Source organism: Borostomias antarcticus (assembly GCF_949987555.1).
Source record: "Borostomias antarcticus genome assembly, chromosome: 1".
NCBI classification, from domain to species: Eukaryota; Metazoa; Chordata; class Actinopteri; order Stomiiformes; family Stomiidae; genus Borostomias; species Borostomias antarcticus.
The window spans coordinates 47,097,618-47,124,774 of record NC_140234.1 but is presented as its reverse complement, the minus strand read 5'-3'; the positions used below and the strand labels follow the sequence as shown (position 1 = coordinate 47,124,774).

The 27,157-nt window shown below is 43.5% G+C and overlaps 1 protein-coding gene across 1 annotated transcript; it reads left to right on the top strand.

The window, feature by feature from the left end:
• Window positions 1-829: 829 nt before the first annotated feature.
• Window positions 830-10,943, top strand: barx2 (BARX homeobox 2; the record flags this gene model as incomplete). The annotated part of the gene is made up of 4 exons (XM_084435961.1): window positions 830-1,016; window positions 6,799-7,114; window positions 9,816-9,900; window positions 10,647-10,943. The coding sequence occupies 4 exons, from the start codon at window positions 830-832 to the stop codon at window positions 10,941-10,943; spliced, it is 885 nt and encodes a 294-aa protein (XP_084292087.1).
• Between the last annotated feature and the right edge of the window lie 16,214 nt (window positions 10,944-27,157).

Genomic DNA, 27,157 nt, shown 5'->3' with positions numbered 1-27,157 from the left:
GTCTAAAGTAATGCTCCTATGGATTTAACCTGTCTAAATAAAATCTTGCACATCGTTTTAATCATTTCTGGGGTATGGTAAGGTATAAGTTATAACGAAAAGATAACGATAGGCCTATATGACAGCAGATATAATAACAACAGCAATAATAATAATAATAATAATGACAACAATAACAATAACAATAATAATAATAATAATAATAATACATCATCATCATCATCCTCATGTTCTTCATCACCCTCATCATCATCATAATAGCAATAACAGTTTAGGCTAATCATAATGGTACTATATATAGCCTGTACTTTCTGAACTCCCTTTCCAATCAATTCGAGTTTATAAGGAAGGACACGAGAGGACCGGTTTGGGTTGCAAAGAGAGAAGAGGGGAGGGATTAAAGGAAGATGTGTGTCTGTGTGTGTGTGTGTGTGTGTGAGAGAGAGAGAGAGAGAGAGAGAGAGAGAGAGAGGGAGAGAGGGAGACGTTGATTGACATCCGCAGTGTCCTGGGATAGAACAGCGAGGATGTGTGGGGAGATCGTTTATATAGCGGGTGGGTGCACATTGAAGTCAGGTCATTAATAGACGCTCTCTGAGCACGCTGTAGAGCACTGAGCAAGTTGAAGGGCGCTCTTAGGAAGACCAAGTCTGTTCGGGAAAACGGAGGAGCAAGCTCATTTCGGGGGGGGGGGGAATGCATGATTAAAATTTATAAAACGAATGTGCTAGTGAATCCCCCTTTGAAGTTTTAATCGGTTTCATTTTCATAGGCTATATTTGACGAGTTTTTAGCTTGGCAAGAGAGAAAAAGCACTCAGCGGGAGACCATGCACTGTCAAGCCGAGTTGAGACTCTCCTCCCCCGGGCAGCTGAAAGCAGCGAGGCGGCGCTACAAGACGTTTATGATTGACGAAATACTTTCCAAGGAAACGTGTGATTATTTTGAGAAACTTTCTCTGTACTCCGTGTGCCCTTCTCTCATCGTTCGACCGAAACCTCTGCATTCATGTTCGGGTGAGTTAATGATTTGAATTGATAGGCTATTGCAATGATTTTCAAAGTTAACTAAATGTGTTAAAATTACAAAATAATTGTGACTATAAGCATGGACGCGGTGAACCTATGCGTTTGACTATTTCAGATTGACGAGCTGTTAATAGCTATAGCCTACATGTTTCGAATGAGAATAAACTGGTTAAAAGTGTGTTTCCAGACTAGAGACAGGAGACCAATTACTACAACTGTTCACCCGTCCATGTCATTAAAAACTGTATTCTCTGTAACTGTAAAACTCAATTTTGTGATGCTACGCCTATATAGCACTTTTATGCATAATTACGCAGACATATGGGTCAACCTGATTGCGGTTTGCAACATGTCCGAACTTTTTCAACCCTAATGAGTCCCTTAATCCCCCCATATCTATCTATCTATCTATCTATCTATCTATCTATCTATCTATCTATCTATCTATCTATCTATCTATCTGTCTGTCTGTCTGTCTGTCTGTCTGTCTGTCTGTCTGTCTGTCTGTCTGTCTGTCTGTCTATCCATCCATCCATCCATCCACTTATCTATCTATCTATCTATCTATCTATCTATCTATCTATCTATCTATCTATCTATCTATCTATCTATCTATCTATCTATCTATCTATCTATCTATCTATCTATCTATCTATCATAGACAATTGCAACTCCTGCAACATGTTAACAAATTTGTTGGCCTATAGGCTGTTTATGTATGACAAATAAGTCCCAGATCTGTTACATTATTACCATATTGTAGCCTAAGACACTTCCTTATCAATTTTGTCTTGCGAGATTCAATCACCAAATTCTTCCAGTTTACCTTAGCCTGATATATTGCACTTCCTCATAAAGATTATTTCTCTTTCTGTTATTGAAACACAAAAAATGATCATATTGAAGTAGCCTACTCCAACAGACTCAAGAAAACTTTCACTTTCACTTAAGAGCATCAGTTGAGCTCACTTCAAACGCTCCAAATACTTCCGAGACTTAACTGCTAGTCAATTTGTTCTCATTCATAAGGATTAATGTAGCCGCTGTGCTAAACCCACAGGCCTTCACCACTAATCAGTTCTGCCGCTACCGCCCCACATTAGCTACAGCACGAGCGCTGACCTCTATTAGCCCCCTCACTCCCCGGGTGGAAATGGAAGGAGATATTAGCTGAGATCCTGTGGTTGAGGGGTTCAATGAAGGGCAGATGTGTGCTAATGTCGACATTGAGTGGCGTAAGTGCCACATAGGTCAAATGAAGTGCTTGTGCAAACTTTGTGGAAGGTTAAAGCTATAGGTGCCAAGGTGGGCTTGGATATGATAGCCTACACCCAGAACAACCTGTTGCTTAGTGATGATGGGAATGGGGGAGGCAGTGAAGTGTGAGCGGTTGCAAATCCTTTAAAAGTATAGGCCCTAAACTCCATTCATGAAAAATATAGCCTTTTTATTATTATTTCAGTAACATTTTGCAATATTTATGACTTTACAGACACATTTTATCTTAGACATTATAGAAATCAAAGCATCTTTCCTCTCACACAAATGTTTGCCGCAAATCCCAAACAATTAGCCAGTCATTTGCAGCGAGTCATACAAAGTCTTACTAATGAGTCATACATTAATTAGAGGAAAGTAACAAACTGTTGGCGTGACACATTATCTTTCTTGAATGAACGAATCTGAATGGATTCTTAATTGGATATATCACAACATCATAGACTACAGTAGGCTACACACTCAAGTAATCGTTACGATAATTGCTCTAAACTGAAATAATAGCTGCTGCAATTTGATGATGACAGTGATAGAAGGATAAAAATAGAGAAAACTGTCCTCTCGTCTGTCTGATGTGGGCCTGGGTTTATGCTAGAGGGATGTTGGCAGGCCCTTGTCGCATGGATAGAGTAACAGCGCCCACAACTTATTTGTAGCTGAGGAGGTGAGAGACACATTATATTCATGCACTTCAATGGCTCGTAATGCTCAATATAGATGTTGGCAGGCTTAAAGACCCAGGGCCAGGGAAAGGCCACTGGCCCCTGTGGTCCCCATCATCGTGAAAGTTGAGTCCGTTCTCACACTGTGGGACTGCTGCTATTTCACCAGTAGAGGCCGCTGTAGGACAGTAGTGCCAGGCTATATGTGGTGGGGAGGGCCATTCCTAATGAGAATCTGTTGGTTAAATTGAAACTTTTTTTTTTTTTTTTTACTGTGACACTAACACATGGATGCCACTCAAAACATACTACTCAGCTGTTTTGACCTGGCATTGTCACCATCCATGGCAACATCATCTCCCTCTGATCATCAATTCTCCAATGGCCCATTTGCCTGGGCAAGCCAAATACCCTTATTACAGACTGTGTGCTTGCAGTAAAACCATCAGAGGGGCTAGGAGATTATTCTCTCATATTCCCTATTTTTCCTTGGCAGAATACAGTGACGATGGCCAGACAGTCAGACCTGACCCGATTACCTTGCTAGGGGGGAGCCAGTGAACAGTGTGGGCAGGTTACAATATTTCATTTGGAGTCACGTCTCTCAGCGAAACCCAGGGCAAGGCTTTTAGTGGCATTTCTGGAAGGAGGCGAGTGAGATAGAGATCAACTGTGGCGTAATCTCACATGACAGGGCGATGAAAAATGGCCAAACAGGAGGGCGTGCACCCCAAGGGCAACCAGGTAGTACAGTCCTAGTCCTGCGCCACCGCTAAGGGCTTACAGAAGAAAGCAGCGCAAGAAAAAAGGGGTTTGATCCCATTTTAAGGGCTAATCCACCGCAGACAATAAGGCCTGCCATTAAGTATAGGGTTAGTCTGAGGAGTGTTATCATGTCTGTTGGTACACAAACACACACACACACGCATATACACACACACACGCACACACCACACCACATGAACACACACACACACACACATAGGCATGCATGCTAATACACACACACCAACACCCAAGCACATCCTAAGTATTTCCATGCTATCACTAGAACTGTACTTTTGGGCAGACCACAGATCCATCTTACTGTAAGATTCTGCCTTGGGCTGTTTCTGAATGCCAGAGGAATATTCACAGGATCTTGTTTCATGTTAAATACTTGGATAACACTTACAGGTAATGTAATGCCTCTGCACAGGCATACAATCTGAGCAGATTGTCAGCTAGCATGAGAAAATCAACAACACTTCCTTCTTGAAACCTCATCACATATCACATGATCTAAACAGGGAACTGCCGTTAAACTGATTCAGTCTTTCAAGAGCAAGTGAATGACTGACTCCAATTAAAGGTAGTGAGAGTTACGGCAGATTCAAAAAGAGGTGAACCCTGTTGCCCTACCCTCTCCACAGTGTTCGTCAGGGCCAGGTTGGGAGTGATAGCTGGTGAGTGAAAAATCTACACATCTTATTGTACACCTCTCAACCTGTCATGACAAGATATACCCAGAACAATACGAGGTACAGTACAACAGGTGTCAATTGCTCAAATAAAATGGCTGAAAAGTGTAGAAATGTTGAATGTAAATGTCAGCCAATTCAATAGCTCACTGGTGGAAAAATCTTCCAGTTGTACGCGGTGACTCATTTACTTAAAGTAAATGTTATATAAAAAGGCTTCTATTTTCACTGTATGAGATCAAGACTCTTTTTCGCCATATTATCAATAATCATATAATCAATAGCATTTACCCAACTTAGAAGGGCAGGCTTAACAAACAGCCTATTCTTGATCTATTCTTAGCAAGTATTCCCTCTGTAATGGCTAGCATAGGCACTTGTGCCGGTCCAAACATTCCGATTGGGCTTGTCAAGAGTATCAGTGTGCTTCAGCGTGGGGCTGGGTTGCCCTGCGCTCTCACCCTGCTACACAAATGGTTTATTTGTAGACTATTGAGAGGACATTGGCGCTTGTCAACAATGTGTCAGATCTCGACTGAGGAAGCCGGCTCAGTTGTCAGTGGAAAGTCACTGCCAGTTCTGATGTTTCCCTTCTGACAAGCGTCCAAAAAAGGCCCGGCTGTCAGATCTCCAGACAGACAGCTTCCCAGCTCTGCCAATGACAGGAGGTTTCCTGAAGAATGAGGAAGAAACTGAGATGTCTTCTCACCGATCAACTTAGTGAGTCAATGTGACAAGGGGAATTGTTTACTTGATGTCCTGTTCCTATAGTAGGCCAGTGTATCCTATTTCTACATCCTTCCTACCGTGTAACCTATCCCTTGAAGCCAAACATTTTAAACATATTCATGAGAATCACAGCATATGGTATTCAGTCTTCACAGCTGTAGCCAAATAGGATATTGCACAGTCAATAAAATGTGATCATGATTTAAAAAAAAAAAGGGGGCAGTTGCACACGCCTTATCACAGAACGCAGACAAAAGAATTGATAAACATGGAGTGAAGAAGGGAGCGAGTGTGAGAGCGTAGTAGAGAGAATAAAGGTGTCATGTCCAGACTCGTTGCGGCAGCAGCTAGAGGTGGAAGATTAGTGATGAGCTCAGCACCCTGGGATGATGTCATTCACATGAACAAGCCCACAGCTGTGTCTGAGAGAAAAAGGGGGAGAGGTTGGGGGTACATTTATGGTTAAGACAGGCTGGAGCGGGTCACCTCACTCACCCCCCACTCCGCACCACGCTATGTACTGTACCGTCCCCGACTTTCAATCACCCCCAGCTGAGCACACTGTGTTGCACGAGAGCTAATGCTGAACATTACAGAACTTTTTTTTATTTTTTATTTATGGCCGGGTCACCCTGAGTGTGTCTTCCCCGTGGCCTATGTGTGTAGGGTTTGAATCACTCACCTTGTCACTAGGTTGATGGTGGAGATAAGCTAGACAGATCTACAACAGACAAGCATGGAACACACACAGTGTGTCTTGCCTGTGATGTGACAGCCTAATGTTCTCTGTCTTTCTCTGTATCTCCTCCCCTCTGCTCTCCAGCTCTTTTCTGTCTCCTCTCCCGTTCGGTCTCCTCTCCCTCGCTCCTCACCAGCCAGAACGCTGTTTTCTGTGTCATTCTCAGTTCACTCGTAAATCATGGTACTGGATCAGTTTTATATTTGAAGCCATAAGGTGTTTTTCCAGGAGATATTATGTTCATGGCGGGGCGTCGTGCCTCTCTTTGGCTCCAGTGTCCACCGCCCCACCCCCCAGACAAGTGTTACTTTTTATTGATTCTGGCGTCTCCCTGCTTCTGTCTGCCCTGATAAAGGGAGAACGAGAGAGAGAGAGAATAAGTGCGTGTGTGTGTGTGCGCGCGCGCAGTGTGTGCATGGTGTGTGTGTGTGTGTGTGTGTGTCTGTCTGTGTCTGTGTTAGAGTGTGTGTGCAGTGTGCGTGTTATAGGTGGCTGAGAGACATCGTTTATCTACCCCAGAAAAAATAATTATTCAATTGTGCGGTTCAGAGGAGAAGTGTAAAACACACACTGCGTCATCAAGATCAGGACCCGTTACATGAAAGAGGTCAAAAGGAAAACACTTTTCATACTAAAACTGTTATTAAAAAAGACCCAGTCCTGGAGATCATTATAGAGCTGGTCGATAAAATCATCCTCCAGGTTACAAATTAGCAGATAAAGCCACATATAAAACTGTATCACAAAGCATTACACAGTTGTTCATTGTTCCTTTCTATAACCCATTAATGTGTTCTTTCTTTCTTTCTTTCTTTCTTTCTTTCTTTCTTTCTTTCTTTCTTTCTTTCTTTCTTTCTTTCTTTCTTTCTTTCTTTCTTTCTTTCTTTCTTTCTTTCTTTTAGGGTCCTCTTCACTGCGTGCCTACCCCCTCCTCTCAGTCATCACGCGGCAGCCCCCCAACTTGACCCCGCACCTCTCCCAGCCGCCGTCCCCGGGCTCCCGGATGCCTCACCTGCCCCTGCTGTCACCCCATCACCCCCGCGCCTCCGAGCCCTCCCCCAGCCAGACGCCCGTCAGCATCAGCAGCGAGTCGGAGACGGAGCACAGCGCCCCCCGGCTGAAGAAGCCCCGTCGCAGTCGCACCATCTTCACCGAGCTGCAGCTCATGGGCCTGGAGAAGAAGTTCCAGAAGCAGAAGTACCTCTCCACGCCTGATAGGTCAGTACGGGAGAGACCACACTTCTGATAGGTGCGCCTGGAAACAACTCAAAATGTGATTGGGCTGGGGGCTACAACCTGGATTGACCAATGAGAAATTTGATTTTTCATTGTGTTTTGTGACTTTAGACTCAAGTTAGTGCATGTGCAAAATTCTGTCAAGTTAGCAAAAAGACAACAACAACAAAAACAATCAAAAATAAATGTAACTGCAAACAAGAGGTTAACTCCCCATGGTAACTTTTAGATTCATGTCCTGGGGAATGTCTCATGTAATGTGAAGTTGTCTAAGCCAAGGCATTACCTCAACATTCTAGTCGAGACAAGAGTAACGTTTTAACCCTAAGCTCTTGAATAGCAAAAAGCCTCAACAAAGAAACACTGCCCTATTCAAGAAACCAGGGACATCAGCCAACACAAGCACAACAGCAATGTATTACACTGATTTACCGCCAATCATTCAATATATGTGCAGGTGTATATAAAATACATTTCACTTTGTACAATGAGATGAGGTAATATCCATGTTAATGTCCCTGTCTTAGGTTCCAGTCCCTGGGTCATTTTTGGGACCTGACATACGGCCATAACACATTTTCCATTTTATTTCAGAGTCCACTTTCAGGTTTGGCCCGCTGGCCATATTTCCATTATGACCGACATTAATATTTAGTTGTAAACCTCAAACTTTCCCCTTCATTCAAGCAAAAAGGATCCCTGTACACCTTAGCTACAAATAGACAGTCAGAGTTGTGTTGTCAGATTGAAAGCACCAACGGAGGCTACATTTCTTCTGGTTTGTTACAGGAAAGCCTGCACTTTTTTTTTTAACCATGGGGATTAAAACAAATTGCAAAATAAGGTCTGCGTTTACTGCCTGGGGCAGAGAACAACGGAGGTGATCGAGTCATCCTTCTCAGCCTTCAGCGCCAAACACCGAATCAGTCAAAGTCCGATTCCGACGCAGTCTCTCTCAGAACTAATTAAATCCCCTGCTGGAAGGAAAACATAAACAGAGAAAATCCCCTTTCAAACCCCACATCAGAATTGTGGCGTGCTCCCCTGCTCGTTTTGTTAGATCCATATCTCATTTTTTTCCCTATTTTCTTGGCTTCAAGGCTCTGTGGTCTATAAACTAAGTCTGTGTAGGTTGGAGGAACTGACTGAAAAGTCCCAGAAAAACCACACCTCAGACTGTAATGACTTAAACCATTAAGCGAAAATGATTTTATTTACTTGGGATTATTGTAATCAGTGTCACAGTCATCATCTTCATTATCGCTAGGAATTAAGCTACATCCAAAAGCTTCACCAATCTCAGTTGAAAAGCAAAACCTTTGCTTCAACAGCCTGGAGCCTAGTCTTTCATACTCTGTGGCTGTCGGTGCAAGTGTGTGGTTTCCCTTCACTGGAGACTAATGACCATAAATAACTGGGGTGCTTTCTTCTCCTGCAATTACTTTCTTTGCCTCCAGTCCCTTGCACTGGGCGGTTTTGACAGTCAAGTGTGATGGACAACTTGATTGCTTTTTTTTTTGGGCCAAAATATGCACACACACACACACACACACACGATACGGTACCATACGATACGATATAACTTTGTCAGCAAATATGCAACACATAAAATAGTGCGCACACACACACACACACACACACACACACACACACACACACACACACACACACTGTAGCCATGAAGCTGTGTGTCATTCTTTGGACTTTTACTTTTATTATTTAAATTATTATTACATTATTAATGAAAATGCTGCCCAATAGGTGAGAGGAGAAGAAAGGAGAATAGACAAGTGCAGAGAGGAGAGATTGGATGATAGAAGATAAAAAGATCAAAGCTGAGGCTGATGGCTGCTGCGGTGTAAGATGGTGAATTCTGACAATCAGATCCTACTCTCTTACATCAAATGGATATCTGGGTGGCTGCAGGAAGGAGGTTGAAAATCCACCCGTCTGAGTGTAAAGGACTTTGAAGGGAAAGTGGCGGAAAACTAATTCACCCCCCCTCCCACTCTCCCTTCGACAGCTCAATCCCTTTGTCACTTACCCCCCCCTCTTTCTGGGGTTTCACGTTACACGCCAAACCAATAGTCTTATTAGTCATGGATCAGCGCACATGTGCTTGAAGTGTCCTGGATTCTGCGTAACCCCCCTGAACATCCAGCTACGGATGCTGTGATTGGGCTTAGTACAGATGTTCTTTGAGGGTTTCCCTTAGAAGCAGGTGTGCACCGTCTATCTAAGGGCCACAGCCGTGCGATGACTTTGAAACAGAGTTAGCAAATCAGTCTGGTGAGTCTGGCCATTGCAAGATTACTGTAGCAATGACACAAGCCCTCAGGGGAACGGTGAAGTACTGGATGGGTTTGCCCAGCCAATTCAGACATTTTGTGGTTGTATTTGTCAATAGGTGATGGCTAATGCAACCTAATGCGCCTTGTTTTCTCAGACTATATTTGTTATTTCACAAGAGGATTTGGCATGCGATGATCTCATAAGTTCTGACATTTCTTTGGCTTTACTGTACAGTAAATTGATGCTTTGATAATCCTACAGTAGCTAAACTCATTTTGTGACAGTTGATTGACACTATCTGTATGCAGGTACCCTACTACATGTGTAAAATTGGCAGGATTGTCCAACATTTATACTGAGTCGGAATAATTTTTTTCCTGTTTCCCCACAGACTAGACCTGGCCCAGTCCCTTGGCCTGACACAGCTGCAGGTGAAGACCTGGTATCAGAACAGACGCATGAAGTGGAAGAAAATGGTGAGAGAAACACAGCCTTAAAGTTGCAGTATGTAAGATTTTTACATTTTGTAAAATATGCTATGATAAATTGAGAGGGATTGTGATCCTCTGTGAGAACACACGTTTGTAGACTGCTGTTTGGCTCCGCTGCTGTAGTCATAATAATGATTATACATCAGGCCTACAACAGAGAGATAAAACTAAAAAAACAACAACAGGTGGCCACACCTGGTTCAAAGCATGCACGCGTGCTGTGATTCAATTAGCAACACGGAGCATTCTTCTATGGCCTTATGGGTACCCAAACCTCCAAACCGTGAGACTGAAGCTGACTGAATTTAACTTGGCAGGCAGAATTTTCACTCAATGCTAGCCCGTAGCTAGCTTGTAACGGGTTCATATAGTGCAGACGTTAAATACTGCAGCTTTATACAACATGACCTCGATCTGGGGTCACTGCAGAGTGTGTGTGGGTGAGTGGGGGGTAGAGGGACATATTGTGAGGGGGTCTGGTCTGGGATTTGACTGATGATTAGGAACTGAGACACCGAACACTAGTGCTAGGGTCAACAGCTCAGAGAACACCAAAAAGGTCGCAAATCGTTAACTCTGAAGATTAATGAGTGCCCAAGGAGCACCAAACACGCATACGTCTTCCCTTAATTACTGTAATAACCAGCGTTGCCTTTGACCGCCATCCGCATTCATCACTACTCTGTCCACTGACTGAGACTGTGTGTGTGTGATTGCGTGTGTTCCTCCAGGTGCTGAAGGGAGGTCACGAGGCCCCCACTAAGCCCAAGGGCAGGCCCAAAAAGAACTCCATCCCCACCACGGAGGAGATCGAAGCCGAGGAGAGGCTAGCCAGGCTAGCGGAAGAGGAAAGGATGAGGAGGGCAGCGGAGGAAGCGTTGGCTCACCGGGAAGCCCTCCAGTCCGAGCCCCAGGACCTCAGCACGATTGCCGGGGCGACACAGTCCCACAATATTGCAGTGGAGAATGAGGGTACTCCGCGAGAGCTGCCCCAACCGATGCAGGCAGAGTCCCACGCTGCCAGCTAGATGAGGCAAGTGCTGAAACAGCCAAAGACTAGTGCCGACTGGAGAACAGAAGTGCTTAGTGCCTCAGGATCACTGAAAAAGCCTGGCGGGTGTTATAGAGTCTGTTGTGTTTGGGTTTTGACTGGAGTATAGGTGATATTAATACAATGCAGTAGCACAGTTGATTTCACAATAGCACGTTTGACATACTGGACACTGCTGTGGACACAGGGTCAGGCATTTGCAAATACACACAGAGAATGCATAGAGTAGTGTTCTTCTGGTGCATGCTGTCTTGACTGTCTGTTTCATTATTGTTAGTACAATGTCATCTCTATATCATCACACCTGCTTTTGTCGCAGGGCCTTCTGTCCCTGGATATCCAGTCTGCCTCACTATTGTAGCTATCTATATGCGTCAATACTGTGCCTACAAATACACAAGTAACTGTATATTCAAGGATTAAATGACTACACTGGTCATGGTGCCTTCTGTCTCCAAGACATTAAATGCTTTAAATACATGTACAGCAGTAAAATGCAATCAAATGTTGATTTACAGTGTTTTACATTTTCTAATTCCAGAGAGCTTTGTTTTGGGAGTCACACTCAGTGCTATATTGGTAAATAATTATCTTGAGCACTGACTTACTGTTTTGTATAGAGCTGAAGCAGCTCTAGATTTCTGTAACAGAGAATAAGCCATCTGTTTAGTTTAGTAGCCAATGAACAATAATGTGTTGCTTTTTTGTGTGCTAAATTTCCAGAACGATATGTTTCAATTTATATTTGGATATAGATGTATCTGTCAAAATGCACTGTAACATACTGTTGAAATGATCTGTAAAGGTAAATATATGTTAGATATTATGTATATTGTATTCTATTTTCATTGTTGAGAAATATGGAGTGTATCTAATCCTTTACCACTCCATGATTTTACTGCCATGAGAGATGCCTCTTAATCTGTCAGAGGCTCAAGAAATGAATAAATCATAGCCTTTGCCAAAGACCCGAGAAAACTGCCAAACATAAAAATCTTTTAGAGATGTTTTCAGCCCGCAGGCCTTGCATGAACAACCCATGCCTAAAACGCTGACTCACTCACGTAAAACTGTCTTCGACCTCACTTTTATTTTCCGCTGCGGATGCCAGTTGTTTCCTTTAAAAACTATTTCTATTTGTAAAGAGTTATTTTTTTTTTGGAATATATGAATCTATTTTTCATCATAAAATATTTCAGTATTTTTCTGATGTAAATAATGCTTGTTTATGTGAGCTACTGATTATTTTTTATTTTCTTTGGAGTGGACAACAATGCTAGCTGACAGTTCTGTTTTTAGTTTCACGTTGATATTTTTACCATATACTGTATATGTGTGTGTTTTGTGTATTTAAATACATTTAATAAAATGGCAATCCTTTACATATTACACATGTCCCTGATGATTAAATGTTGAAGGTTAACTTTCACATTTCCAGATTTACCCCTACACCTACTGTATATTAAAACTGATGTTTGTCACCACTTATCTTAATCTGACTTCATACACTGGAGCAATATTACTGAAACGTTGTAAAATACTTTCCCAATCGACTACAATTACAATAGCCGACTGTAGTGTAAGACAGGGCAGATCGATCAATCAGTGTCACAAAGAAAGCCACAGGCTTAGGAGTACTCTTTTGAAGAGTGCACAATAACATATGCTCAAAGAACAAAGCATTTTACGTACAACCTGTTGTAACATTTATCCTCTTCATCTTTTCAGCAAACATTTTCACCTTTAGTGCAAAGACTCTTCTGTGACCCCAAGCTAGCAAGTTAGGCTGGGTAGGTAGGTAGATAGGTAGGTACAGTAGGTAGGTAGGTAGGTAGGTAGGTAGGTAGGTAGGTAGGTAGGCATGCAGGCAGGCAGGCAGGTAGGCAGTAGCCTACTTTATTGATTCCCGAGAGGATATTAGTGTTACAGCAGCAGTATACAAGACGTGCAGATAAGGTACAAATTTAAATACAAATTTACAGTAGATACAAAATATACAATCATCCAAATCCATGCTTCAGTTCAGACAGCGTTTTTTGTGATTGATACCAGACATGCATGACTTCTAAAGCAAACAATGCAGGTATGTTCTGAGTGAGGTGCAGTGTGCTCTCCAACGCCTTGTGTAAACACAGCGAGGATGCTGCTTTGTATGAGTGTGTATTCAGAGGCACAAGCCCCTGGGCTGTTCCTTGGACTGTCAGAAAAGCCTTGTGGACAGGAAACAGCTTAAGGGGGTACGATTTAGGACTTGGGCAGGTCTGAGGAAGGTCAAGGTGGAGGGAGACTCACTGAGTTCTGTATTATTTTCCATGAGGCCTTGTGGAAGCGTAGCATTAGCCTAGCATTAAGCTTAGCATAGCCTATTACACAACGCTGAGATATAGCAAGGCAAGACACAACTACAGTATCAGACTTGGGTATTCATTACAACACTCCCTTCAATATGACCAAGCTACAAAAATGCAGATGTAAGTACAACATTCAGGGTTGGAAGATAAAAGTGACACCAGCATGCTGACAACTGCCCATCTTAATGAGCATTGTCCGAAGAACGACAGCTCAGTTTATATTTTGTTTTGTCTATGGTGTGTAAAATAAGGCTGGGCATGTACTGGAGCCAAACTATGCAATGCTTTCAGTGTCATTTTTCAAAAATAACTTCTATAGTCCCAAAGGACATCCAGATAGAGTCACTTAGAATATCTTTATTCCATTCAACTGGGCAGTCAAAATGGTACGATCGACAAGTCGAATACATTGACTGTACTGCACTGCAGTGACTGTCTATGTCTAAGCTTGGTTGTTTTAAAATGTGCCTTGCCACTGGCCAGGTTTTTGTGGAATGACTCAACCAATGCACCTGGTTAAAATTAAGGTGAAAAAACCCAAAGCCATTGTAGCAGGTAAGCTATGGCGTATTTGCTTTAATTGCAGGACTAAGGGCAAACATCTCCCTATTAAAGTCTTGTGAAAACAGAGGTTACGGCTTGGCTTGCAGACCTGTTGATACTGTACGAATGTTGGGCGGCGGGTCCCTACAGGCCCTGCAAGTGCCTGTGGGTAATTGTTGTGTGGAGAGGTAAGGACAGACTAGAGAAACAGCAGGCAGTAAAACACCAGCGGCCTAATTGGAGAGGCTGTAATTTTCTCACAAGTCCAAGTTCAAACGCGGGTCACAGGAGAGCACAGCAGCGTCAACCCCCCCCCCCCACCCAGTAACACATCCATCGCACACCTTCACCTGTCAGCTCAGCTCGCGCTCCGGCAATTAGCTCAGACAATTTGAGAGGTTGTGGGGGTTGGGGCTGATTGTTGTATTTTACCTCTGTTATGACAAGAGAAGCCATTTCTGAATACCAAGTGCAGGAGCCACTGCAGGCTTACCAAAGCCAAAAACAGGAGATCCTCGCCAAAACATGCACAATGCCCCTATTGTTTCCAACCACAGTGGAGGAGAACCTGTCATTACGTTAACGTGAACATCAGCATAGGACATGGTATACAATCAATCCAATTCATGGTGCTTAGAGTTGGATTTTCAGCTTCAGACATTTTTCTTTGGATAATCTCCATCCAGATTGGGTTTCACTACCAGTTTCAATTGGCTTCCATCATTTTCACCCTCACCCGCAGACTTCAAAGACTCAAGTAAGCATTCTTGAATTGAATTTGATTTGATTGCATTTCCATCCCTTCCTGTGATTAACCAATCAGCTCCTTTCATCTCTGGGACACCAGCCTCTTTACACCAACACCTTGGTAAGGACCAATCTAATATCCTAGCATTGTCACAACTGATGTCCTTTATGGTTTCTCGTTTAGCTAATGTGCTTAGGTCGCTAATTACAGTGATGTCCGCCTCTCTGTCGTCTAGTGCCAGCTAATGTTAGCTAATGCTCTGGTCAACATGGCTCACTGTCTGTGAGACGGCGCTGCCTCCCACCTCCAGACTCTCGGGCTGGCAAATGAACTCAGGGACATCAAAGGGCTTGTTTAGGGAAGTCCGTGAACACTGGCTTGGGGGTATCCGCTGAGGAGACCTACTAGCTACTGTCTGCGCCGGCGTCCCACAGGGTCAAAAACCACCCTGCTTGTCCCTGTTCAATCCCCCCAGGCCAGCCTATATGAGAATGACTCCTAGCTCAGACAGATGGTGACCCGCAATATGCAAACAAACAATTCCGACCGGGGAAAGGGGATAATTGCATGGTGGTGGGTACGTCATAGACACTGTGTTTGATCATAACACATTCTCAGGCACAGCTGAGCAGACTGGAATGGAACACTCAATATGAAATCCACTAAGGCTGGTGCGCCATGCTCCCCCCACCACTGACACGGCCTGTTGTAGCCTTTTGGAACTAAACCCTCATGGGCTTTTATTTTTTATTTTTTCTTCCACACAACACACACACACATACATGCACACACAACTGCACCTTTCCCGAAATGGAGCGAGGTTAAATGGCTTTCATGGCAGCATTAAGTCGCAGCTACAGGAGCCCGCGCAAATTAGACATCGCCAACATACACTGGCTGCAGGGGCTTCGCTCACACACACAGCCACCCTCCTCCTCCTCTTCCTCCTCCTGTCGCTCCTCGGTTCTCTCCCCCTCCCCTCTCTCTCTCTCTCGCTCCGCCAGGCTTCCACTCTGGCTTTTCCCTAATGATAGAGAACAGCTCCTAATGCACTTAATTTAGGCTACATGAAAAAGCACGCTCAATAGGCTTGTAATCCACATTTAACACCGAGGCTTGGGTTTATGAAGGAAGCCTCGCTCAAAGCCAAGGAAATGTCTGTGAGAGGGGGAAAAAGTGCAGCGCCGCTGACTGTGTAATGTGGGATCAACCGAGAGGCATTGCTGCGCAATTACGTATTTGTTGAAAGGCCATTTCATAGGGACCTGTGACCAATAGACATTAAACATATCGATGTTGTGTGTGTGCCTTTCTGGTTTCTGGAGTACTTCCCACTCAAACAGTTCCCTTTGCATACAGTGGGCTCGATCCAGCTCTGATTGCCCTCTTCTTCAAGAGAGCAAAGAAAAACTTCCCAAATAACCTGTTTCCTGTCCATCAAAGTGTCTTGGGATACTTTTCTTTTTCTCGGACATGAATCCTTCGTCGTGCGCTGGGACCCTTCCTGTGTTGACAGAGTAGATTTGTCCCAGCTAGGGGTGGATGCTTACAGTTTCTTTCCACGAGGAAAGGTGTGTGTATATAAGGACCTAATGTCAGTTAACCTGTGTTGTGTTGGGTAGATGTGTGTTCTTTTGATATTTCCACTGGAAAGAAAACAGAGAAGAGATCTATGTGATTGGCAGCCTGTGAGGGGCTTCTATTTTCTCAGCACATTTAACCTGTCCTCTGTCGACTGCTCTGACAGTGGATGTCAAGGCTGTCTCTGTCAAGCTCCCGCTCCACACTGCCTGAGCTGATGTCACAGTGCAGCTAGGGGTCAGCGACGAGCCACTGGGGCGGGGCTTGTCAAGTGATTGACATCTCTCTAGCAGGCAGGCGACTAGCTGTTGAGTGGATGGACTAGTGAAGTGACTGATAGCTCCCCTCTGTTGAGTCAAAACGTGCTATGGTGCAGGCATGCACTAGCTGTTGATAGGAGGGGTGGTGGTGGTGGTTACACTGAAGTGGATGAGTTTTACAAAGAAGAAAACACCCAAAGCTTCTTCATCTCACAAAGAAAAGCCCAACACCATGCTTCCACCACGCATCACTTAGCAGAGTTACAAACAGAGGGTTAACCGCAAATACCCAAAGCACACACAAGCACTTGCAGGTGAGCCAGAGTGCAAGAAATGAATCATCCACAACATTTCTGCAAAACACAAATCACACACACACACACACACACACACACACACACACACACACACACACACACACTTCTCTACAATTGCCATGAATGAAATGTGTGGATTACTAACCACAGAAGTGTGCTCTTTTCAGTTAGAATAACAATTGTTGATTTTCCCTCTATATAGACCACGTTTAACTGTACTCCAGATCACTACAATTACCCGCCTCATATATTTTTATGGGGCCCTTGGTTTGTGTGGTGGATGCTGTGCCACCATCAGTAAAAAATCACGCCCTGTTGTTTTGAATGAGTCCAGGGGTAGAGTCACTCAAATTGCCGTGTTCCAGTACTTAAGATGAGGCGAGGTGAGGAGGAAAGGAGGAAAAAAAGAAAACATTAAAATACAATTTTGTTTTACAAGCATTAGTGTCAGCTGGAAAGTTACTGCCGGTTTTATTGTACCCGTGGCTGCTTTGAATTAGTTGAAGGAAAATATACTGTAAGTTATGTTTGCTGCCAGAAGGTCCAAAACGGCTTTACTGTACTAGGTTTATTGAAGAACGACTATAAGATTATTAGATGTGAATAAATATGACATATTTTAATACAGAATCATGGAGGTACACTATATGCTATCATGTTGTAGCTCACAAACAATTTCATGTGCTCTCTATCAACACATGCTGTGTGCGTCCTCCCCATGCTTCTTCCCTGCAAACAAAACCTCCATTCTTATGCGGTGCAGGACTCACTCAGGTGAGTCAGATCCCCTTGAGTGGCTGTCATAACCATCAGAAGACACACCGTCCCATGAAGAGAGGCGCTGCCAGCCCGCCACTCTGCGGCACCACCCTCTCCTGCTGTTGTGGTGCCGGTTGCTATAAACATTTGAGTAATTTGCATTAAGTATGCGATACTGTAATGTTTCCTTCAAGATGTTATCTGCCCAGGTCTGGCATGGTGCCCTGTATTCAGGGCACACTGCGGGAGGAGGAGGAGGAGGAGGAGAAGGAGGAGGAGGAGAGCTCATGTGTCCGTGGCCCTGACAAGGTGAGTGCTCCTTGCCTGGAGGACTTACATTGCTGGCTAGTGAGGCGGAAGGGAAAGGCTCTAAGCCCTCAGTGAATCTGGATGATTTCATAAGCACTTAAAGGTGATGAAACACACTAGCATGGCAGATAGAAGAGAGATAAATATGTCTATTTTTGTGCAAGTGCGAGTTTGTGTGTGTGTGTGTGTGTGTGTGTGTGTGTGTGCGCGCGTTTGTGTGTGCGCACTGACAAAAATGTCTTATCTATGGGTGTTAAAAGAACACACTGATGAAAATGATAAAACCATCAAAACAAACCACAGGAACCTATGAAATGAAATGTTTTGTTGTTGTATTCAACCCAGTTGCAAAAGGCCAGAGAACAAAAACAAATGACTAATAAATCAATGTGTTTAAGGCCCAATTGTCAGGTGCACTCGCCTGAACCCAAGATCAAAGCATTACCATTAGCCCACGCATACGCGAAAACGCATAACGACCACCACTCTGCACGCAGTCACAAAATACATTAGAGCCTGATGACGTTTTTCTTTCCTGTGGTGTGGGTGGTAATGATTTGATTTCCCTGATACGGAGGGACGAGGTGCTTCCTGATTAGCCAGCCCAAAGGGGGAAAAACAAACGACGGACAAAACAACCGCCCTGTTAGGGCTTGGGAACGATGGAGGGACGGATCGACTTGATGTGGTCATCAAATAGAACCAAAGAAAAAAACAATGTCACTATGCTATTTTTCTTCTGCCAAAGGAACAGTCCCTCTGGGGGATTTTGGCAGGGTTGGGGGGTTATTTGAACTGGATCTGCTGTTGATTGAAATGTATAGTCCCAATATCACAACTCCTTATAACTTGATCGCAGTGACAGATGGACATGTCATCTGAGAGGACACTTTCCCTAATCCTCGGCCCTCTCATGTGCAACGGCATTCTGGGATATCGGGGGAGGGGGAAAAGAAAGAGGATGGGAGAATGACCCACCGGTCCTCTCACACACACACACACACGCACACAAACACACACACGCGCGCACACACACACACACACACACACACACACACACACACACACACACACACACACACACACACACACACACACACACCTCTGCAGTGTGATGCCTTAGGGACACTAAAAAGGCTTTCAGAAGGTTTTCCGAGACCCCCTGATTTCATGGTGGACATCGGGGAGACAACAGAGGTGTGGAAGTGTGTTTGTTTAGACTTAGTACTCATCCACCAGTTGAACAGCGGGGTGTACGGAGTTAGAGGTCACAGAGACAGACGTGGTCTCTCTAAACCTGGCTTTGACCTCTCTTCACCTTCTGCGGGGTCCAGTTACACCAAGTCCTAAGCGAAAAAGGGAGTGTCTGACTCAGAATTGCAGATCGGAACTTACTTTTAACTTTTAACTCTTGGATATTTGGTAGCAAAGGTTAAAGGAAAAAATTATAATGCAATAATTTAAATGTATCTAAATCATGAAATGTAACTACAGTTTGTGACTTTGAGTAATGCTTTTAGAATGGGGTTTAAGGTAGAACATATTTGTCTTGATTACTTAAAGCAGAGTTCACCATCAAGTCAGCACTTTGGCCACCAGACCACCACCCTCTGGCAAACTACTCCCCCCTAACATGCTCTCTCTCTCTCTCTCTCTCTCTCTCTCTGACAGCCATTGGTATTTAAACCCCTATATCTCTCCATTTCCTGCTGCTAAATCACTCAAGCTGGTGTCAACACCAGAGCTATGGAGGCCTCGTACGCTCCCACCCATCGGCGGGCCCAGTCGGGGGTGAGGTGACGAGAGGAAGTGCTGTCATAAACCCTGGGGCTGCAGTGACACGTGGGAGGAGACGTGTGGCGTGCTAATAACACCCGTCAGACTGAGGAGGCTCTCCGGCGCACGGCCCGTTCACTTAAGGCCCGTTGTCAGGGGATAGGTATGTCATTAGGAAACAGCTGAAAGGCCAGGGATAATTTTGTGTTCTTGTAGGTAGTGTTGACGTGTACCGTGTAATTTTTGTGAGTTTGTGCGTTTTGGGGGCTTGGCGTGGGTGTGAGGACAGGAGCTGATCTGATTGTGGCTGAGCTGACCTGTTGACAGGCAGCTCCGTTTCCTCCTAGGGAAGATTTAACGCAAGATGACTTTTTGATGGACGTATCGATAAGGCACGTAAAATCCATAGGTCAAGATGAAGCTTCGGTTTACTTTCATTCACATATATTCCAAACTGGCATTCCATGCGTGCCTAAGAAGAATTAATTTAGCTTCCAAATCATTGGTGCAATATTGCTTTTACAACACCTTTGGCTTTCTAAGCTTATGGTGAGTCAGAAAAGAAAAGGCACAATAGGTGATTGTTCATTGTTGGCCTTGGATACAAACTTGATTGCTGTTTTTTTTTTTATCAACAAAGGCTCAAAACAGGTCAAACATGAGACAATGGCAAACATCTGCCAATGGGGAATGGCCAAGGACAATGCCAGATCCTGTTTCCCAATGTGAAACAGGCTGTGAAATTACAGAGAAATTGTTTACTTAACTCTAATACCTGGGAAGGGAAAGCAACATTAAGATGGGAGATGCACCTGAGAGGACACGCGGGCTCACCCACACACAGATGTCTAGCTGCTCCACGGCACATCGCTGTGTGGGCAGGGTTAGATAAACAGAGGAGCAGCCAAGAGAAGCAGTGAATCATGCATGATTTCTGTCTGCAACACACTCAGTCATCCCATCACACTGCTCTCTCTCTAGCTCAGATATTTAATAGACTATTGTCTATTGTGAAAACATTATTTGTGGCTTGAACCCGATGAATTGGGATGAGATAAAGATTTTTACTGAACCGTATAAGAGAGATGAGGATCCTGCTGTCCAGGCAAGCAGGGAAAAATAAAACTAAACAAACAATAAAGGTTATTTCCAGCTCGCTGCTGGGTTGATCAATAGATCAATCTGCTGTAGACATTCATCAGCAATAAGATAAAATGTCTATTAAGGGTTAGCCAAGTACTTTTTTGGCAGATCATATGTGGCATAAAGTTGAAAGCAATTACCCAAACCATTCATGAAAGGAGCATTGGGACAGAGTAATTGAGAACAAAGGTCTCTTCTCGTCTCTGGCACAGTGTGTGCATAAAATGTAGTCTCTTAATTGGATTAAAACCTCAAAGTCAGTTCTAGACCTCCCACACCCAACCCATAGAAAAAAAACAGCTTGTTCATTGTAGATTCACATTTCAGAAGGTTTCTCAATAGTTATAAGACAGGTATCCTTGTTACAAATTCTTTATTTTATTGGGGCAATAAATCTATCATCTCCACCACACAAAACTTGTGTTTTTTTTCCTTTCCTTGGCAGAGATGTTCCATATAAATAAACAACTGGTCTTCATCATCTTCCACATTTACTTGTTTTTTCTCCCTCTTTGCACTCCTCCACTTTGTCCCCAGGTGAAAGGAAACTGTCGGCACATGCACATGGATAGCTCACTCAGTCAAGACGTACTCATTCTGACAGTAATCCTGGCTGAGCTGTCAGTGTATGCTTGTGTGTGTGTGTGTGTGTGTGCGTGTGTGTGTCTGTGCGTGTGTGTATGTATGAGGTTGGGCGTGTGTGTGTGTGTGTGTGTGTGTGTGTGCTGACAGCAACCTGCTGGGTGAGCTCAGAGCAAGTTGATGACACTGTGACACATGACAGCAGAGTGCATCCTGTCCAGACAGCAATGTTTCCTGCCACTGAGCAGGTCAAACCTACTGTAGACATCCTTCCTTTGTCCAGCAAAAAGAGATGTTTATCTGGGAGATAGGGAAATTAAGATTATATGATGACTGTATACAGTACATACATGTTTTTAATCAAATCATTGCAGACTAATATGTGTAGGCATTGAACTGAAGGCTTGCACGTGGTTTACTGTGGAAGTTGCATTTAATAAATCGACTGTCACATTAATGATCATGTCCATAAATCGCTCTCTCACAATCACCAACGGAAGCTTGTTGTTGTTGTTATACATGTAGATACAGTACGGTGTGTCACATCAACTGCCATCAATTTGACTGCTTCACTCCAGGCAGCACACAGAGTCAAAGCGGTCAACAGTAGCATCGCTACAACGCCAGTTGTTTTCCTAGCAGAATCCCGGGCTATGATTTTTGGATGCAGAAAAAAGTGTAATGAAAGAGAGACAAGAAAAAAAAGTCACTGTCTGCTTTTCATGCTGGGCCAATTTAGTTCTGTTTAACTCCCACACACCCAGGGAGGTTTCCACTGGCTCATCTGAAGAACCCAATCCTCCCTGAATTACAGGGAGATTAGGCTGGATTATGCTGCCTCTGAGAATCCCAGCGAGAGCCTGGCTATTATATCCATCAGAGGAGACAGTGGGCAGCACCTGTTGCCACACAGTTGCCCAGAAAGGACGCTTTAGCCCTCGATTTAGGCTATAGCTCAACTGGCCAGTGAGTTTGAGTTTATTCAGAAGAATCAAAGGGTATGCTATAATGTACACTTTCAAGTTTTATTTTTATTTTTTAGCTGTTTGTTCTTTCCCTCCACTGTGATTTTGTCCTTAAAATACGATATAAGTACCAAATGACAAATTTAAATGTGCATTGGACTCTGCATGACTTCATACCTGGCAGCATATTGTGAGGCATATTTGAGTGTGGCTTGTCTGTGCAAACATTTTACAATGAGCTACAGAGTATAGTTATAGAGTTATTCAATATGGTAAGTAATTATAAAGATGGCAATAAAAATGGCAATTTCAAGGAAACTTCTAAGGAAAGTATAAATAATAAAATATTAAATATGGAGTCATTTAAAAGGCTAAAACCCTAAATCACTCACTTAATTCAGTGGTTGGAGGAGGCTTGGAGGAATAATCATTGGAAGGGTAAGAGCCCCTCATAAAAGCTCATCCACTTGCAGGTGTAAGACCGTAAAGCCATTCTAGTGCATGTACTGCACTGGATGCATAATGAACCTTTTGAGGGTTGTCAAGAGCAGTGCTGTAAAACAAATCATAGCTCCTACTCAACATGCATTTCAGTTGATGCCGCTTGTTTTCACAAGGAAAGGATAAAGGTATTATACCAAGTAGATCAGATTAAAAATGCAGTCGTTCTCATTGCTTAATCTGGTTGCTGGATCAAAACAAAGCAGGATTAATGATCACGCCTTGCTAACTCTACCTGTCCATGACTGCAGGTCACACAACCTATTAATGGCCACACCTAAAACTCTTGCAAAACCCTTCAGTCTATACAGACAAGTTCACATGTCCAATGACAATACCTCAGTCATGCCAGGATTAAGAAGCTAGGTAATGGTTTAGCATTCATGTACCATGGTTGAATCTAAAAGCCCCAGAACAAGTCTGTCAAGGCAATAGTCTGTTTTTCCGGTTTTGATTTGCCAAATTAAAAGGACTTTGCAACTATTACTTCAACGTTAAAGCTCTTATAAAATACATAATTACAAGGCACGGAGTGACTGAAATACTGCATTTAGTGAAAACAAGCCACCGTTCCAGCTCAGTTCCATTGGTAATAATGGCATTTAAGATGTACTAAATACATGCTGTCTTGTTTTCAGGTGATGGAAAGTGGAGACAAAGGAATTGTCTCAGCTGAAATGAAGAGGCACTAGAAGGCACCGGACTGTCCTTCAACAACATGCTGTGAGGCAATAAATAAAAGCATCAGGAATTACTACGCTTGTCAGAAGGAAAACAAGACAGATAACAGTACAGGAAAACAACCTGTGGTTGCTAGGTAACAGGGAAAACAAACAGACATGGAGAAAGAGATGCGGTTTGCGTAAATCAGCCCGGAGGGACAAGGGCCTAGTCACTGGAGCACAAGAGAGCCAGTTTCACAGGGAGGCCTGGCCAACTACCATCCATCATGAAATATCCACCATCTAATAATCATTTACCTTTTTTTCCTCTCCTCATCTGTCTTTCCTCGCCCTCCGAGGTTATTTTGAGGCAAACAAAGGCTGTAGGGTCATCAATAAAGATAAATCACATCGATCAAACATCTGTACCGCCTATTTCCACTTGTTTGATAAGATTTAGATACAATCACATCACTTTGTACTGACCTCACTACATTCTACCACATTTATGAAGTCAGGGTAATGTTAGAATGTCACATAGTCTTTCAAAGGTTAACAGAGGTTAACACAAATCACTATATTGAAGTTAATGAACTTCAGGTATTTTTCTTCAGTAAGTCTTGGCAGTTACAGTAGACGGCCATTGCATAATGTATAGGTGGGTCAATGGGAAGTCGAGATGACATACCTACAATTTAGCCTGCCCATGAGGAGCATTTCTACCTGCTCTGCTAACCGACCCCCAGTATCTGTTGTTAAAGCTTAACTGCATCGTTTGACCTCTGGGATGAAAATAAATTCCTTTTAAAATTCCAGAACAAACTGTGTTGGCCTTGCATGTACAACCTCTGGTGGGCAGAAAATATGAACTTTCTGAGCTTGTTCGACGTTTCTCGCAGCATATAATTTTCTTTCCGCCTAAGTAGTTCCTGCAGATGACAGACATGCTAAAAGGGGAAAGCGGTTGAACGTGCGATGCAGGTAGTATCTGTTCTTACTGAGCCCTCTCAGTATCACTGTTTGACTGAGGTGATACTTGCACTCTGGTTTCGATGGAGTTCCACTCGACCGGGTAGACCAGGGACATTCCTGAAAGGTGTACAGACTTCACACACACACACACACACACACACACACACACACACACACACACACACACACACACACACACACACACACACACACACACACACACAAACAAACACACACACAGCTCAGGGATGGTACTGTACTGTATGCAATGTGTTTAGGTGCAGGCTTACTAGGCGCATGTGTTTCAGTGCACCGGGATCCTTCTGTGTTTGAGAACACACCCAATTAATGTGCTTTGATGAAAACTGATACAAAGAAGCTTTATTGAAACTTTATTTCAGAGAATTAAGGTGAAGGACTATATTGTAGTACTGTACAGTAGGATGTGTTTTTCTTCACTGGCCGCTTCGATGACACCTTTCAGGAAATGCAAGACTCACATTCACACGGAGGTTCACAGTCAAGGAAGTCAGGCTTGCATTACAGTACAAGATGAAAGAATGACAGTGGCATTGAGATACCTTCACAGTAACCTTCTATAAATAGATCTGTCTAGAAATAAATATACCCAGGCTCTTGGCATTGACAGAAATTATTCTCCAACTTTACAGAAACAGCGGGCTTTCAATTATCAGATATCTTGTTCTCAAGTGCTCGCAAAAATTACATTCAGAAGGGAAGATATGGTGCATACTTGTGCTTTAACTCCCTTCTACTTCTTGCTGTTGGCTGCGCGTCTTCAACACAGCTGCTGGCGATGTCACTCGGCACCGTGGCGGCCGCCTTGTGGAGCAGCGCGAGCTAATGGGCCCTGTGTTACTTCATCACAAGGCTAAGTGGTGCTCCATTTAAGAGAGTCTGAAATGACCGCAAAGGCACTAATAAAGCCGTTCAGCAGAGAGGACGTCCCGTGGGGTTCACGGCTCATGAATACTTGAAAAGGCTCACCAAAAAGGCCCAGGTGTATCCTTCCAATGTAACTTTCACTCCGCCGACACCCGCTTAAATGCACTGGGAGTTCTGAGGTTCCTGGCCTGCCAACTTTTGCAGGTGCATAGACATATTAATACTTCACACATGTTCTAAGGACCTATGGAGTGTTTCTTCTCACCAAGTTATGGGATGGAACAGATCTGGATACTGATCAGTGACTTTTTAGGTAGGGAGATTTTGATGTAAACTTCCTGAGCTGCAAAGATGAATATAGAAGATGATCATTACAATGACATTGCGTATATTCACAATAAAGCCAGTGTAGTTCTAATTCCCCCAGTTAAATCAATTAAAATTACATTTGTAAATGCCAGCAGTTTTCAATCATCACTTTTGTTAACATGGAATCCACTCAACACTTCAGTCATCTGCATGCATCTGTTAACAAATCTCTCTCTCTTTCGTGTCTTTGAAGCTGGTTGGTTATATGACAGTTTCCCATGTCTTTACACAGTCCTTTGCATTTTTATTGAACACTGCGAGGTCCTTTGAGCTGGTTGGGTAGTAGAGGGCAGACGAGGCAATGCTGCATTGTCTGCTCCTCTTGTCCACATTCACAGGTGGTTTGGCCAGTTTCATAGCCCCATCTGGCCATGGCAGCTTTGGATCGCCCTGTTCCTGTTCTCAGGCGGTTTAGCGTCTTCCACTGTTAACAAATAATACACTGTATTTGAATACCACAAAGCCTCTAATTATTTACAATTATTTACAACTTCAAAAACAACGTTGAGTATGTTCTGCTCAAATCGGGCCTTGTTTCAGACCATCTGATGGAAGGTCCGGGTCCACCTCACACACAGGGAGCTGTGCATCGGAGGTCCTGAGACAAACACAATAGGACCCATAAACCATACAGAGACAGCAAAATTAGTGTAAGGATTCATGGGGATAGAGACACCTGTCTGGGTGTAACGTGATCTTTATTTTTGTAGGAGAGGGAGAGTCAGAGACAGAGAACATCAATCATACTCTAATGGGATGATACATAGTGTGTATGTAATGTCATCTGGATCACTCATAAAATCCTTCATCACCGCACCATCCGAATCCCTCACGGCCTGTTTTTGCAACCTGAGTTCCCCCTCCAAGGCATCCCAGGTCTATAAATTAAAAACAATTACAGCATATATATATATATATATATATATATATATATATATATATATATATATATATATATATATAAAAATGAAAAGTTTGTGTTTGTTCTGCATGAGGTTTGCCGTTTGGACATGCCTGTCAACGCATAATGGATAGCCGTGGCAGGGTGTGAACAGTGGTTTGTAAATCATTCCTCTCCTACTACAGCAGCTAGGGGAGAGCGAGACATGAGCCGCAAGTCATGGCTGGGCCTCTGAGGGCATGTGCTCTGACCTAAGAACTCATGGGCAAGCCTTGAAAAGCCTAGTCACGTTGACATAGAAGAGCTTTTTGTAATAATCATTTTGTTATTGTAATCTCACATTTCACCATTCTACCCTTGCTGTTTTAACATTATTCTACTGTGACTACAGTAGATGAGAGCCTTTTCATATCTGTAGATATATGGGAAATGATGCTGTCATATTTTTGGATGGGTAAGGACATTTCAGGCAATCTTTCATGAAGTGTAAATTGTTTTCCAAGGCCTTGATAAAACAAGTGAGATCACTGCTGTGGATTGGGATTC